General features: G+C 36.0%; 1 protein-coding gene across 6 annotated transcripts in view; it reads right to left on the bottom strand.

Moving 5' to 3' along the window:
- Positions 1 to 568: 568 nt before the first annotated feature.
- The window catches only part of LOC105489083 (coiled-coil domain containing 171), a 395,301-nt gene continuing 378,323 nt past the window's right edge, over positions 569 to 17,546 (bottom strand). For 5 of the 6 annotated variants that reach the window (XM_071077821.1, XM_011753730.3, XM_071077822.1 and 2 more), the window contains one exon: positions 569 to 859. In XM_071077821.1, the coding sequence (XP_070933922.1) occupies positions 632 to 859 (228 nt within the window). In that variant the 3' untranslated portion in view covers positions 569 to 631. Of the gene's footprint in view, positions 860 to 7,585; positions 8,939 to 17,546 lie in introns of those variants that run through there. The other variant, XM_071077823.1, reaches the window with a different exon arrangement.

Raw genomic sequence — 17,546 nt, 5'->3', positions numbered from 1 at the left:
AACTTGTTCAAATGGGCAAGTGGTATCATGTAGCTTTACAAGGAGCAACCTGACCTTCTCACATTGACCAGGAGTGACATTATTGTGCAGGAGGAGAAGCAGTCACATCATTTCTGTTTTGCACAACCTGCTTAAAGTTTGCAACTAAATGCTTGTCTTCAGTTGAGCTGACAAGAGAGAAGAGGGGGCTCAGTGAACCATGGCCGGGCTGCCATGAAATGACAGGAATCATTGGCATACATTTCAAATAGCTCTCTCAATCCTATTAAAGCATTGCAGTCCTGCTTTAAAATAGACAAGTATGAAACAACTTTGATAGATAGAGACTAAAATGGCTTATTGATTTTTTTAAGTCTGAGGGAAATTACCCAAAATGTGTCATTCCTTAACATTTAAAAATATGTTACATAAAAATGAGCAACTGTGATAATAAATAAAACTTGGAGAGAAAAAAGTTGGCTATTTCCTTATTCAAGGAGACAGAGCTACCAGAATACATCAAGATATCGCACAAATTTTTTAAATCCACTGCCACTTCTGCTGAAACAAAAGTCAACTGATAAGAAAATTCCCATTCAAAACAATTTTAATTGTACTGTTAACTCTTCCTCCATTTTTAAATTTCATGAAGTCATAATCCAATCTGAGTTGGTCTGTTGGCATTAGCAGACATAGTCACTGGAGAGGAGTGAGATGATGTCAGAGCATGGGGAACAGTATTTATAAATGTCTCCTTTAAGAAAGTGTAAGTTGTATCAAGTTCAGCTTTCAATGGTAAGAAATCCCCAATACCAGTTGTGTCAGCAGGAAGAGGAGCTCTTGAAGGAATGGAGAGATTTGAATGGTCTCGTGATCCTATCTGTGACATACAAAAGAAAAAAATAATAAGCATAGAGTTGAAAACTCTCAAACAGAGCCTAAAACCATAAACAGGCAAGTAGACTAATAATCATTAAAATACAAAATGAGATGGAAATTACTATTTCAATAATCTATATGAGAATATATAGATAGTAAATTATTTTCCAAGTGTGACTGAATCCCTTATTTGCTCTTTTATGACTTTTCTAGACAACAGGAATTTATCTAAACACTAAATCTTTGTGTAAAACTCTTTATAAAGTTATCATGTCAAAGAGTCAATACAATCAGGGATTTTTACCTTGACTTCATTGGCAATTTACAGAAACCGATGCTAATAGCATTTATTTCATTATGCTATATAATAAGTGCCATATAATATGGAAGATTAGATTGCTTAGAAAATAAACTATGAGTATTTATGTTTTTTAAACCTATCTGTTTTACTTACTTGACAAAAGTAGCACAAAGAAAAATAAGCCAATCCCAGTGACCTCTAGAAAATGGCATATTGAGATACAAAATTCTAATGAGAACTCTTTGGGTTTACTTTAATAATAATGCCACCACCCTGTTTTTTCTTTCAACTTTATTACTTTAGGTTCTGGGGTACATGTGCAGATATGTTACATGGGTAATTACTGATTTAAGTCACTGAGGTATGGTGCACAAATGATCCCATCAGCCAGGTGGTGAGCACAGTCCCCGAGAGGTAGTTCTTCAACCCTCTCCCACTCTCGTAGTCCCTGGTGCTCAGTGTCTATTGTTTCCATCTTTATGTCCATGATACCACCCTGTTTTGATAAAGACTATTATAAGTATTTAGAAATCATGTGTCAAAATAAGGGAATGAATAATTTGTCATATATTTGAGAACACTGATGGTATCCAGAAACTGTTGGAAATTAAACTTAAAAATGCCACACAGTCATGAAATACTGGACAACAGAATTAACATTTTGATAAAGCTACTCATTTAAGCCTTAAGTGATATCAGTATCTGGTAGTTAATATTTAACATGAAGAAGTCTTAGCAGTAAAGCAGGTAAGCATTATTTTATGACATTTAAAGATGGCAGGAAAATAGTGATCAATTGTATGGCATAATTTTCCAGATTCCCACAAAATAAATGCTGCTGAAATAACAAGTCTGGTTATAAGTATCTCCACTAAAAATCATACTCTATATTGCAGGGTTTTTTTAAACTTTCTAGTAGATCCCCTTACAGTTTTGATAACAAAATAATGTAAACTATAAGGTCTACTTTATTACGTCATGTTATACAAAGCTGTTTCTACATGTAAAAACAAGAGGGAAGCTATCACTGGCTTTAGGAAAGTATTAGAAATTCAACTGTTGTATGTGTTACCATTTTTGTGGATTTTTTTAAAACTACAACTGGAGAAAAAATCAATATCTGCATCTAACACCTAGGTCAGCAATTTTCTTTGATCTTTGTTCTTTTGATTTCTTGATACTCTACTGCAGGCCTATAGCTGACGGAAATCATGTCTTTTAATACTGGAAGTTAGGAAACACCTAAAATGGTCACTTGAAATAGCTCTACGAAGGACAAGGTTTCCCAATGGAAGGAAAACAACTTCCAAAATCATGTGTTGACCCTGATTCGTAGTATTAATGAGGTTTTGCTTGCAGAACCAATGCTGGGCCTGATCATCTCAGTTCAGAACCTGAACAGAGGCATCTCATTACATCAGAGGCTAGAGGTGCACACAGCTGCATTTTTACTGCTGCTACAATCATTTTTTAGCAGTGTCATTACTGGATTGACTTTGCAGCTATAAACATTACAGTGCCATCTACTAAGTTCTCATTCTGCCAGGCCTGGGGGTTAGGGGAATGCTGGAAGAGCAGGAAATGGTGGGGCCTGATTTTCTTCTTAATAAACATAGTTATAGCCATAGTATTCTCTATTATAATAGATATTGTCAGAAAAGACTTCAAAAGTTTGTTTTGATACATTTTTGTACTTCAAGGTCTGGTCTAAGAAAACTATGTATGGAAAATAGAGGGGTGTGCAGAATCAGTCTAAGGAAGGTCAGATATCTGCTGGGGGTATTTTCTTCTTGATGTTTAGATAAAGGTGACTATGCCAAATTGACCAACCATTCCTGTTTTGTCAATATTAGTGATATGCATAATTTACTCAAACCTATATGCTGTACTTAAAGTTTACCTTTTTGTTCTTGTGAATCCATCAACCTAACACATTACAAAGCTAGGAAGGCAGTGTTTAGGGAAAGTCTCTACTAACTGCTCATTTCTCTTTAATATTCTACAGATCTTGGTACCCTACAAAGAGGTCCCTCTTTTGCCTTTTCTCATCCTACTTTTTCTAATATGTCTACTTTCCACGACATTGTCTGAAAGCACCCTTTCATCTAATATAACATTTTTGACTAAATAACCTTGAAATGGGGTGTTATTTCCCTAGTATTTCAAATTAGTCTCACTTTTTGCACACCATTTTCTGACCTTATGTCCTAAACATGGAAAATAATCTAAAAATCTCCAGAGATGAAAAAACAGAGACAGAGAGAGAGAGAGATATCCTTTAAGTCTTGTATTCCCCAAAAGTATAGTCTCTAGAAAGTAAACAGAGTTACTTTTATATAAAGGAAAACAAATGACTGCTTTTGCTACTGGCATCATCTGCTGTACTGCTAGGAAAAAACTTTTTTCATGAAATGAGGTAAAGTCTGATTTTAAGTCACTTAAGAGCTTAAAAAAAAGCCACCGGCTGGAGGCGGTGGCTCATGCCTGTAATCCCAGCACTCTGGGAGGCTGAGGCAGGTGGATCACCTGAGGTCAGGAGTTGGAGACCAGCCTGGCCAACATGCTGAAACCTCGCCTCTGCTAAAAATACAAAAATTAGCTGGGCGTGCGCCTGTAATCCCAGCTATTTGGGAGGCTGAGGCAGGGGAATCACTTGAACCCGGAGGCGGAGGTTGCAGTGAGCCAAGATCGTGCCACTGCACACTGCACTCCAGCCTGGGCAACAGAGCGAGACTCTGTCTTAAACAACAACAACAACAAAAAAGCTAGCAACAATTCTGGTGAAACTTTGATTTGAGAATGTGATGTTAAAATAACAAGTAAATATGAACTGTTTTTCTTGTCATAAATATCCAGAATAATATCCAGAAATACATAATACTTTTGTACTATTTTAATGTAACAGAGAGAGTAAAGGACAGTTAAATAACTTTTTGTCAGAGAACATTAAAAGTTAGTGTGCACCACCTCATCTTGTATTTTAAATCTGTAAAGCTTGTGGTCATATAAACTACTTTTAAAACCACTGAGGTGTTCTGCCTCTTACGTAAATCTAAATTTAGGCAGTTTTTCAAAAGGAAATTAGGTGCCTGAAATAAAAGCTAGGTGTCATGTGAATCTTTATGGAAGCACTTTTATTTACTCAATAAGCTATAAATGATTCTATTTGAACTGCTATAGTCCATCAGCTAAATACATATTCACAATACAAAATGTGTCTACTAAATTTCTACATTTTAAAATCTTATGAAATACAGCAATTGGACACATCCAATAGCCATTTTCCAAGGCTTTAATATCTTAATTTTCCACAAATGTTTTTCAAACAAAAATAAACAAATAAAGCATTAGTCTAATAATAAAATAACCACCCAATAAATTGTCTGTAAGTCAAAGTCTTTTTGCCGACCAAGGCTTCTGAAACTAAGCCATTTGTCTCCTGTGTAACATTTATGATCAAGTTAAGTCTTCTAGAATTTAGTATTATAAAAAGTGAGGAAAAATGTTATTTAGTAAGCCTTAGTAGTATTGCATGGAGATTATGCTAAGCACATAGTGTGGTGAAAAGAATACCAGACTGAAGATCAGCGGACTCTAGCTTCTCCTCACAGCTCTTTTACAATCCGACTGGGTCATTTGAGGCAGGTAAATTAGTCCATCCAAATGAGGGGCTGGACTCTTTCCGGCTTTGAAATTCTACAGGTCTGCCATAATTCCACATGTGAGAGCATATACTATATAAACCCTAACTTTTTTGAGGGACATCAACCCAGAAATCAGTTTCCCGAATATAATACTTGAGAGGATGTAGATTTACCATTCTTAAGGGGAAAGAATACATATTGCACATTGCACATTGTTCTAAAATAAAGCCAAATAGATAACAAGATTAGCCACAATTTCGATGACGTGGCTTCATTCAATTAGATTCTATAGTACTCTTTCATTACTTCAAACTCCATGATGATGTTTTAAACCCTGTAAATTATTGACTGCTTTTAAGTAGTCTGCACAGCTCCACATAAACAGATGAAGAAATCAAAGCACCCACCAGAGGGTGTTACAGTGAGGCCCCCTTGCCACTTCTACTTTGGTTCCTAACGTGAGAGTCTTACCACCAGAGTCTCAATACTCAGTGTCACAAAGTTTTCTTTCTTCTAAATACTTCAGGTTAGTTAGCCAAATTCTGCCTGTCAGTTTTCCAGTTGTCATGCTGGCCTCATAGGACACTGTAGTTTACACAGTCAGAGTTGGCAAAAATCACATAGTTTTCTCTTGTGGAATACTCAATTTTATATCTGAGATATATACACATAAAAACATGCATTCACCTTATAAATATATACACACATATACTTGATATATTATTATATAAATATATATATATACACACATACAGACACACACATCTGCTATCATGCCATCCAATATTTATTTCTCATACAGTAGTTACCAATTCTAACTTTTAGCTACCAATAACAAGCTTGTAGGAATATTTTATGCATTCTTCTCCCTGTAAGTCATTAAACCTTAGTACAGACTAGTTTTACTATCTTACTGACATCAAGGCATAGGAAGAAATGTGAGTTAATGGAAAAATGCAAAGAAGTTGCATTAGGAAACACCCTAAGAGCCCAGCGTGCCTAGAGATCTAAAAAGGACAATCACAGAGGTAGAAACAAATCAGAAAAAAGGGGTAGAATGTATTAACAGGAACTTGATTCACATCACAACAGCTCTGTCCTCAGGCAGACACTCAGTATTCTATCTGGTTCTAATTCAGCCTTGGCTACTTTTTTGATGCGGAATATTGATTGAATCAATGGTTTTGATTCTTCATGCTTCCCTATAACCATGCCCTTGCTCTTGGCTTCCCTGTCCAGCCTCATCTACCATTTCCTCACTTGTACTGTGCAAGCCAGGTACATGGAACTTGTGAGTCCCTAATTAGGATATTCCATAGTTCACATCGCCCTCCAGTCTGTCCACTTCTGCTCTTTGTTGGGTGAGTCCTCCACGTTTCAAACTCTGGCCAAGGTCTGCCTCTTTCATGAGGCTTTTCTGGATCCTCTTCCCATCCTTCCCCAACTACAGCTAACTGTAACATCCAATCTCATTTTTACATTCCTTCATGAGCATTTATTTTACTATTTTTTCACTTACTTGTATATCCTTATATTTCCCCTATAAAACTACGAGCACTTAGTGTAATGGAATCATGATTTTGTACCCCTAGCACTTAGCAGAATATCTGGGACTAAATAAGATTCCTAAATGATGAATGAGTGAATGAACAAATGACTTATATTATTACTTCATGGTCTTGGTGTTTTATTGTTATTTCACACATATACAGCTTATGTCACAATTAGATTTAGCAAAGAATAATGGAAAGAATATGGGCTTTGAAAGTGGAAAGAACTAAGGTTCTAAACTTCATTCTGCCATTTACTAATTATGTGATCCTTGACAAGTTACTTAACCTGTGTGAACTTGTATCCTTATCTGTAAAGGAGGAAGACTAATTCCTCACAGGGCTGTTATGAGGATTAAATGGAATAATATACACAAAAATGTGTAGCATAGAGTAGCTCCTCTTCTTCACTTCTCTTTTTTACTCTTCTCAAATGATATAAATTCTAACTTTACAATTATAGTCAACATGTATTGAGCACGTCAGGCACTGTGCTAGATTTCCTTTTACAGGCATTATCTGAATTCTCACAGTGACTCAATCAGAAAGCACTACAATTATCTTCATTCTACAGTTGAAGAGACTAGGGCTCAGAAGAGCAGAATAAATTGCCACCGGTTGCACAGCTTGCTAATGGTAGAAAGGGATGTGAATCTTGATTCCTCTGACTCTCCTATTCATATGCTTGACCACTACCTTACCATGTCACCCAAGGAAGATATAGCCTAGCCTCAGGCTTATTTTATATCTAGAGGCATTTCATCAACAAAATAAGGGCTCAACAAACCTCTCTGAAAATGGAAAATAAAAGTACATAGATTGTGTTAGAGGCTAAAATAAAAGTTTATATTTATTTTATGGTGGTCCAACATTTGAATGCCTGTGGTACTTACTGGAGTAAATACATACATCTCATGGAACTTACACAAAAATGAAAGTTATAGCCCTTTCATCAAAGGAGCTTACGTGTTGTTATATTCAGAGACAAAATGAGGCACTGAGGTTTTAAATTACACTAGAATATTTAAGGCCAAGCGTGGTGGCTCATGCCTGTAATCCCAGCACTTTGGGAGGCTGAGGCTGGCAGATTATCTGAAGTCAGGAGTTTGAGACAAGCCTGACCAACATGGTGAAAACCTATCTCTGCTTAAAAATACAAAAAATTAGTCAGGCATGCTGGTGGGTGCCTGTAATCCCAGCTACCCGGGAGGCTGAGGCAGGAGAATCGCTTGAACCTGGGAGGCAGAGGTTGCAGTGAGCTGAGATCGTGCCATTGCTCTCCAGCCTGGGTGACAAGAGTGAGACTCTGTCTCAAAAAATAATTAATTAATTAAATTACACTAGAACATTTAAACTTTAATTTTAAATTACTTCAAGATATCTTGTGCCTGACAAAACAGTAAGTCCCATTTTCTTCTCCAGGATGTTTAGATTTCCTGATGTGGTTGAGGTTATAAAAAGAGTTGAAGAATTCTCCCAAGTGGCTGTTGTTCTTTCTTTTCTTAGTATTCTTCATACCCTTGTGCTTGCAGTCTGTTGCAAACCTGACAATCCTGACACAACTGATGGTAGAGAGTGCCAGAAATGGCCAGAAAATGCAAAGGAAGCATTTTCCCCTCTGTCTTAGAAACATACACTCCCAAACAATTCAGAGAGAATTGAAAATGTAAATAAGTTTATGCACTCAAATATAGGAAAAGATACAAAAACCAAATAAATAAATAAAAGCATACCATATAGAAAAATGCTACTGAAAGTCTGAAATGACAAACTGGTGAAAATATGTGGAACACATAGAAACCCCATACAAGTAACTTTCTTAATTTACAAAAGGTTCATGCAGATCAATTGAAATAATGTAATTAGAAAATAGGCTGAGGGTAGCATATTTATTAAGACTGAGTTCAGTTGTAAGAGAAAACTCTAAATGCTATTGGCTTAAATAAAAGTCTATTTCCCTCTGACAGGGCTATATAAAGTTATCAAGAATCCAGGCTGCTTCTATCTCGGACTCCATAGTTCAGTACATGGCTTTTAACTCGTGATCAAAAATGGCTGCTCAAGTTCCAGTTAGTATGTGTGCATTCTAGCCAGAAGAAAGGAAGATGGAACAAAGAAGGAGGCACTGCTTCCGTTTACAGACACTTACTAAAATTGCACAATTTTACTTACATTCCATTGACTAGAACTTAGGTCACATAAGTAATTTAGCTTTCAGAGAGTCTGAGAAATGTAGTTTGTTAGTCTGTTTGTTTGTTTCCTGAGCAGCCCAGGTAACATTCAGAGGCTCTATTACTAAGAAAGAGAGAGAAAACAGATATCAGGAAAGCACTGCCAGGCTCTGCCTCATGTACAAACTGGATGTCTGATGGGGGAGAGAGTAGTATAATAACCAAAAAACATATGAAAAGGTGCTAAACTTCATTCATAAGTAAAGAACTATAATACAACACATCCCAATTAAAGATTACTTTTCATATATCAAATGGGCAAAAACTTAGATGTCTGATGATCTCCACTGTTGAGAAGAGGGAATCCGGCAAACGTTTGCCATGTAGTTAGGGATACAAGCTCGTGCAACGTTTCTGGAAGACAAAAATTTAAAGGTCCTTTGACCTAGCAATTCCACTGCTAGGCATTTCTTCTATGGCTACACTCAAAAGAGTTCACCAAGGTGAGCATATGTTCACTGAAGCATTTTTAGATAGATATATAAAACATTTTAAAAATAAAGCCAGAGGTCCATCAACAGAAGGTTATTTAAGTGAAGTATGACACAACCATATAATACAACTATTTTAAAAATGAGGTAAATATGTAAAGGCTGATAGAGAAATATATCCAAGTGAAAAAAAAGTTCAAAATGTATACATGTGTTTATGTGTATATACATATATAAAAATAGTAATATATATTTAAAAATAAGCATAAACACACACACATGCATATCTATCCCTATTTTTTCTGGAAAAAAGAATCACAAGAAATCAAAAGAAACTTAATAATCTTTGGAAAAAAGAACTAAATTGGAGTTTGGGTAGAAAAAAAAGATTTGAAAGGTTAAATTTTTCTTTCCATGATTTTTTAGCTTTAAAATTATTTGAATCATGAGAGAAGGTTATGAATTGGCAGTTCACACAGCAAAAATACATCTGGGTAACAAATAAATGGGGAAAAATGGTAACCCCCACAAGTAATCAAAAATGGAAAATAAGACATTTATTGCCGATAAAAATTAAAACTTAAAAATTACACTAAATGTTAGTGAAAGCATTGTGAAGCAAGCATTCATAAATTGCTAGTAACTGTATAAATTGTTAGAACCACTGGATCTATAATTGGGCAACTGTCTTAAATGGTTAATGACATTTGATCTAACAATTCCATTTATGATTAGGTTCTTTATATTAATAATAACAGATAAAAATTAGAAATACTCTCATATTGAACCAGAAGCATAGTTAAGTAGGCTATAGCTACATGGTGGAAAATTATGTAGCTATAAAATTTACAGTTATAAACTTTTGGATAATGGGACAAATGTTCGGGTCTAACCAAAGGTCAGACCTTTGTAAAGAGCTGGACAGTAAGAATTTCATGCTTTGTAGGCTATATGTTTTCTGTTACAAGCATTAGATACTGCTGTTGTAACACACAAGCAGCCATCGAGGATATGTAAATGAATTAGCATGGCTGTGTTTCAATATAACTTTATTTATGGACAGTGAAATCTGAATTTCACATAAATTTTATGTGTCATGATACATTATTATTCTTTTGCTTTTTTCCCATAACTATTTAAAATATTAAAACCATTCTTAGCTCACAGGCCATACAAAAACAGGTGGCATGTAGATTTGCTGACCCTAGGGCTAGACTACATCGTGAAAAAGCGGTACACAAAATTACATATGGTGCTTGTTTTGTGGTATTGGAATTGTTGGGATTTTTTTCTCTATTCTGAGTTAGGATTAGGATTTGTATTTTCCAAATTACCTAGAGTAAGTATGTTTTACTTTTATAGCTAAAAATCCTTTATTAAAAAATGAAACTGTATATGTTTATATATACTGAAATACATCTATATATTTTAGTAGAGTTGTGGCTCTGAAATGTGTGGTCAAAATGAAAATGTAACTGGATAGTTAAAGGTCTCAGAGGATAGGTCTTTAAGTGTTTTGCATGTTTTGAAAAGATTGTAATCTAGCAAAGAACACTCTCATTTCAATGTTTTCAGTTATCTAAGTCATATTTACAGTTTTACATTGAGTAAACACCTACACAAATAATGACACTGAGTAACTTGTTCCTCTACTCTGCACAAATGCAACTCCTTATGCAGAGTGGCTACTTATAACTTGTGTGCCTTCATTTTACTCCAAATAGCACTTCCAGCTGCCAAATTACGACTTCTGTGGTCATAATGTACACATGTCACACTCTCTCTGGGAACTATTAGGCAAAAGTTTTCTGACCACTATTTCATTACTGAAGAATTTCCTCTTAAAGTTATAAATGTTTTTTATTCAATGTCAAAAATTTAGTAGTAATCTGGAAGCTATAAACTTAGACCTCATAGCAATACGTTTTTCAAGGAGTGGAATTACGGAGCAGGCACTCGGGTAAGGAATAGCAGAGGAAGGAAAGAATCATTTAGAATTCAAAGTAGTTTGAAAGAAATGACTTTCCTAAACTTTTCTAACAATATAAGTATCTGTCAATCACACATCTCAACAAATTTGGCATTAAATTCTCATTTTGCAATTTGAAACCCATTTTTTCTTTGCATGCCCCTCCCCCCTTCCACTGCTGTTTTAGGCCATTTCCTTTATTGTTCCATTATATCACACCTAAAATCCTTAGCAGTTCTTCATGGAATGCTGCAAAGTGTCTTTATTTCCCCACTGACCATGGTATAACCTCTATATTCCCCAGGGCTGTGGACCCTGTGAACAGTTCCATAGCTGGGCGTTTCTGGAGGGACTGGCTATCTTCAGTTAAAGAGTGTGGTCTATTTCTTAGGAAGAGAAAGGCACTTCAGATGTAAGACAAATCATGTGATCTGGGTGTCATATCTGCGGAATGCCTTCAAATCACAACAAGCACTGAGGCATATGTTCTAAAACAAATCACTTAGCTGGCAATGACATTTCCTTTACATGATAGTCAGGAATGTTATTTCTGATATAACCACATCATTTCCAGCAGTCTCAACCCAAATCTATCCCTAGGGAGAACATCTTATGTAACAGTAAAATATAGCAAACACAAAAATCCAAAATAATATGACTCCAGGCTACATTTCAGGAATCAACTCCCTATATTATCAATTCCATATGATAAATTTTCCCTATGCTTGCATAATGCGTAAAGATATCTAAATCCATACCCCTCTTAGTATCCTAAATTAGCTCTATTCATTTATTTTTTCAGTAAATATCTATTGAGTGCCTATGATGCGCCAAATGCTGTTCCAAGTACTGGGATACAACAGTTAATTAAACAAATAAAAATTCCTTGTTTTGGGGATTATTTATTAGACCTTAACTAATCTTCATTCTGATCCAGTTTTCCTTAAATTAGAATCTGTTGAAATACTATGAAACCACATAATTGCTATTTTTATAGGATAAGCTTTGATGCGCAATAGCACTGGAAGTTTCCCATCCTCATCATTCTGCGGATACAAAGTCCCAAGTGAGTCAAGTTACCCTGGTCCTTCCCTGTCCTGCTCATACAAGCCTCAAACATCCCTGTGGATTCCCCATCAAGAGCTGCTTGGTGTCTGTAATCCCTCCATCAGGATCTGCCTTCAATGTGTTAGAGGGCTCAGTAGGCCATATGGGTGATAGCTCTAACAAAAATTTGGGGTGTCCATCCTTCCCTTTCTGTCATCTGAAAACTGTGACAACTCTGACTGAAACCCAGTGTCTTGTGGTGTCTATCACAAAACATTTCTTTCAGCTTCTACCTGTAAGTCCTTTTTCAAAGAGTCCAGATGCCAGTCCCTAGTCCTGCATGGAGGAAAGGCACTAGGTCGTTCTCTCCACTTCGCATCTCCTCCTCTGGGTGTCTGACCATAAAATCTCCACTAGTCCTTCTCCAACTGCCAGAGCCCTCACTCAGATTAACGCTCTAGAGTCTGCACACTGTTTCTTCAAAAAGGCTTAGACTTGTTTGAAATGCAGTTTACGCTTGGGGTAGGTTGTCTACTGGACAATAATTTTAAAATAGGTTTCAAAGCTGTTTGCTAAATATTTTTCATCAGTTATTTGTCTCTTCACTTTGTCTGACCTAAACGTACTTTTAATTTTTGTAAACAAAGTAATCTCTTCAGACTTTGCTATTTCCTACTTCATCTATTCTTTATTGTATGTTTGCTTATTATTTGAAAATATTCAAATATAAGATTAAAGACTAGAAAAATAGGATAGATGAAACTCATAAGAAATATTAATAAGCACAGATAATGAATCAGCAAGTAGTTTGTGGGACATAGGCAGAATTCATATGGTAAGACATGTTACTTTATAGATAGAAATGGATGGAAAGGCCACACCATAAGGTAGAGATATGCCACCTCTAGTTAATGTCATCCTTAAATTGACCCTAGAACTGCAGATAAAACACAAAGCTATTCAGCAGCCTCAGTGGCAAATTATAGCCATTGGCCAGGCATGTTTGTCCCTGTATCTCTCCTAGATAGCAAGTGTGTGTAAGTAGCCTCAGGCACCTTCAGTCTTCCAAGCCCCCTGTTTCAAATCTCAACCCTGATCCTCATAACCTCACAGAGAGTGAAGAAGGCTGATGCAGTGGAGAGAGACAGGGCACATGAACACTGCATAACTAAGAAGTCAGGTTATGATCCTTCCCCCTGCTTGCTCCCTGCTGTATCTCTTCTTGCTTTTTGCTGTATGTTTAGCACCACAAACCATGTGATTTCAGCATATTAACTTGGTCTGTGATACCTTCTGTTATGACCTCTTGGATAACTTGACTGGTAGTCTTCTTGGACACTACCATCACATTAAGGTAATTTCTCATAAAACAGCTTTGCTCTCCCGCACTAATCAAAATGCTGATCCTGAAGCATGCCCTGCTTTCTCCTGTCTTGGAGCCACGTTTGCATGCTGCCCTTTTTATTTAGAAGGAGGCTCCTTCATCAGGTTAACTCCTACTGTTTGTCAAAGCTTACCTCAGGTATCACCTTTACCCCAAACTTTCCCTGGCCTCTGTCACCTTGTATAATATAATATAATATAATATAATATAATATAATATAATATAGTATAATATGATACGATATAATACCTCACCTCTGTGTTATTATAACACCCCATACACACTTTTATAATAGCACAGTATCACAGTCTTATGTTTGCTTAAACCTGCACTATTCAATATGGTAGCCACATGTAGCTATTTAATTTACATTAATTAAAATTTAATATAAAATTAAATTAAAGATTAAAGTTCAGTTCCTCAGTCACACTAACCACATTCCAAGTGCCCCAAAGCCATATTTCTATCATCACAGTAAGTTCTAATGAATAGTGCTGGCTTAGAGTGTTCATTCCTTGAAGCCACAGGCTATTTTGCTTGCTTGTTTCTATACTACCAGTGGCCTGCACAGTGACAAGTACAGAGCAGGTACTCTATATACCTGCCTGTTGAATGAATGAACGAATGGATGAGTGAGTTAATGGACTTATTCTAGTCCATATTCTAAAGAAAATGAATAGGGTATCTTTTAATATTAAACTCCTCTTTCTGCAAATATTTTTATTTCACAGAGTTTAACTTCATTTTCTTTAATTTCAACTTTCTTCAATTCCTCCTTTGGAAGTGTCTCAAGCTTCAGAAGGGAACTTACTGTTCTTTTCAATGCTAATCTATACTGACCTTCTGGTGGCTATAATTATTGCATTATACCTTAGGCCACTGAGAAAAAGAAAGAAAGAAGCCTGTGACAACAGATAAGAGGAAAGTTATCTTGGCCAGTGTCCATTCTCAAGACATTCAGACAGGAATCCTAGCTCCCTAAAGTTTGATTTTCTGTATCAGGGGAAAATGCATTGCTTATTCCACTACTTTAATTGTCAATTTTCACACTCTCTTGAGAAAAAGATTCTATTATAAGCTAAATTTTTAGGAAATCTAATTGTTTGATGTAAACCTTCAAAGTTTCCTTTGAGTTGAATGTCTATCTGCTTGGGCAGAAAAGGGGAAAAGAGGGAATTTACATTCACTTTGCTAAACATTAGCATCTTTTGTTCAATCATTTGAATGCAGGACAGTTAGGGGGAAACAGCTTAGAGAACAAGAGTTGACACATACAGTGTAAAATCTTTTAAGGTGCTTGGATTCAATGAGGGAGAAAGTGAGACGGAACCATATTTCAGCTTCCTAACTGTGTTCCAGTCTGCGGGAACTTTGTGACAGGTCTCTGTCTCTCAGCCACACTTGACTGGCTTTTGCTGACATTCAGCTGTCAGACAGCAACCCTTTACCAGGCCCCTAACATGCTCCACAGCTTCACCCAATTAACTCGCTTTCACTTGACACGGCAGCAAAAAGCTTCATAATAGGTGGTCAAGGTGCATGGTGTCTGCCTGCCCTCGAACTGCTCACACACAGCAAGATGTTTAACGACTTTTCTTCTTGCCTGTATGCTCAGAACTAGTATGACTACAGTTTAGTCATTCCATATATTGAATTGGACAGGAATCTAGGAAATATTATAGTGATACATTAAGCTGCTCAAAAAAAAAAAAAAAAAAAAACTTCTAGATGACTAAAGTTAAATTTCAAGTCAGTTCTTTCGGCCCTACTGACAGAAAGATTTGATTTTTAGATTACCAAAATTTAATATTAACTATAAATTTATAGTTAATTTTTCCATTATATCATTAATAACAATATTGTATGAAAGCTACCTGGCATTAAAAAAGAACATCTGACAAGTAAAAGTGCAAAGGTCTAGGCACATTCAAAAGTATGGAATTTAGCCTCTACTCATAAACATGCACTTATGGACAAACTCAACAATAATTATTCTGTAAATTTTTGTTATGTTGCTGAGGCTTTCAGACGAAATACATTGTACTTGAATACATGTTCAGCTAAGAAATAAAATTTTAATACTTTTTTGGAAAATTAAGTATTTTGCACATTTTTTTCTCACCTCCCAATATGTTCAGAGCTAAGCATATAATCAGTTTTCATTTATTTGCACTCTGAAAATTTGAGTTATTTTAAAAATCAATGTTATATAAAGAAAAGGAAAAGTAATATAAACTATGCTTCCTTTAGAAACCTACATTTTTAAAGCTGTGTGATAAAGAGGCCACAAAACGTTAAAGATAGGTCTCTTTGTTACTGACATCCAAATGCAGATCCTTATAGTTACTAAGGCAGAATTATGATTTCAATTCCAAGTATCCTATCAGTAGTCTAAGCTGAAAAACTAATTACAAGATGGGGAATCCTAGCCTCCATCATTATAAACTAATCCCAGCAGATATTTATCACTATTTCACACTAGGCAAAGCACAGTTTGACCATAACTTACCATTCTATGAATCTGAGAAGACGCTTCAAGCTTTCGAAGTCAGGTCTCCAAGTAGAAGTGCTTTTGTGACATGCCTTCAAATTTCAGAAAACCTTTCTTTATGTAAATGCACATTTGTTATATTGAACACTGCTCACTTCTTACCAGAAGTTCAAGGAAGGGAGAGATCTTGAATGAATTACTAAGTAATTAGGAAATTGCACTGCATCAATTTTATTCGTTAAGTCCAGCCACATTTTTCATCTAAATCTATCTAAAATCTAATCCTTTTCTATCTCCACTGTTACTGTCCTCACACAGATAATTCTCACTTCTCACTTGCACTACTTTAATGTTGCTTATTATAATTTGCTATAAGTATACACACACACACACACACACACACACACACATATATGTCTATTTCCTCACTAAAGCTATAGGTCCCTGAAAGAAAGCACCTTATCACATCTTATTAAAAATGTAATATAATATAGTGCTTAAGAGCAAGGATTTGAGAGGATTCTGGAAAGATGGCTGAGTAGTAGGCACCAGGAACCACCTAGACAACAATTGCACTGGCAGAATCTGTCTGATGAAAGTATTTTGGAATTCTGGAGTCTATTGAAGGCCTGCAGCTTCCAGGGGAAGGCTTGGACAGTAAATTGTGATTAATTTCAGTCAATTTTAGCTCTTAGCACAGAGGCAGCTATCCATCCATCTCCCACTTCTAGCCACATGACAGACACATGTGCAAATGTTCTTGGAACAGCTTGCACATAACTTGCCGGAGCCAGGGTAGGCAAAAAGAACCTTGTTCTCCAAATATCACGATCTGTGCTCTGATTATTGCTTCTGATCACAGAGGTACCAAAAGGCAGGTGACCATTATTGTTGCACCTCCCCACATTGCACCTCCCCCTCAGCTGAAGTGACATCCAGGGAATTTAAAAGACCAACATCCTTTCTTCCCTCCTCTTCATCTTTCTCTTTTCCCCCATTTGGGTCCAGACATTAAGGACTAAGATTTAAAAGCAACTACATATATGAGGAAAATTAGAAAGTGACCACACAAGCCCAGGGAAAGGTGCAGATCCAGAAAAGACCTGAGAAGATCGTAAGTTTACATCTCAGGCCGATCCTTGACACATAGATAGCTACAGCAATTTAAAAAAAATCAGAAAACCCTAGGGAAGGGAGAAAATCTGATTTCCAGAGTTTCTATATTATTATATTCAAATGTTCAGTTTTCAACAACAGCAAAAAAATCACAAAGCATACTAATAAACCGGAAAATATGGCTCATTCAAAGGAAAATAATAAATCAATAGAAACTATCCTTGAAGAAGATTTGATGGCAGGTGTCTGAGACAAAGACATTACAACAACTGTCTTACAGATGCTCAGAGAACTAAAGAAAGATGTGAAGAAAATCAAGAAAACATTATCTGAACAAAATGGAAATATCAATAAAGAGACAGAAAGCCTAGAAAGACACAAACAACAACAAAAGCAGAAATTCTGGAGCTGAAAATTAAAATAACTGAAATGAAAAATTCAATACAGTGATTCAAAAGCAAATCTGAGCAGGAAAAAAAATCAACAAGCATGAAGACAGGACCACAGAAACGACTGAGGCTGAG

The sequence above is a fragment of the Macaca nemestrina genome, chromosome 14, assembly GCF_043159975.1.
Source record: "Macaca nemestrina isolate mMacNem1 chromosome 14, mMacNem.hap1, whole genome shotgun sequence".
NCBI classification, from domain to species: domain Eukaryota; kingdom Metazoa; phylum Chordata; class Mammalia; order Primates; family Cercopithecidae; genus Macaca; species Macaca nemestrina.
This window is presented reverse-complemented; position numbering and strand designations above follow the sequence as displayed.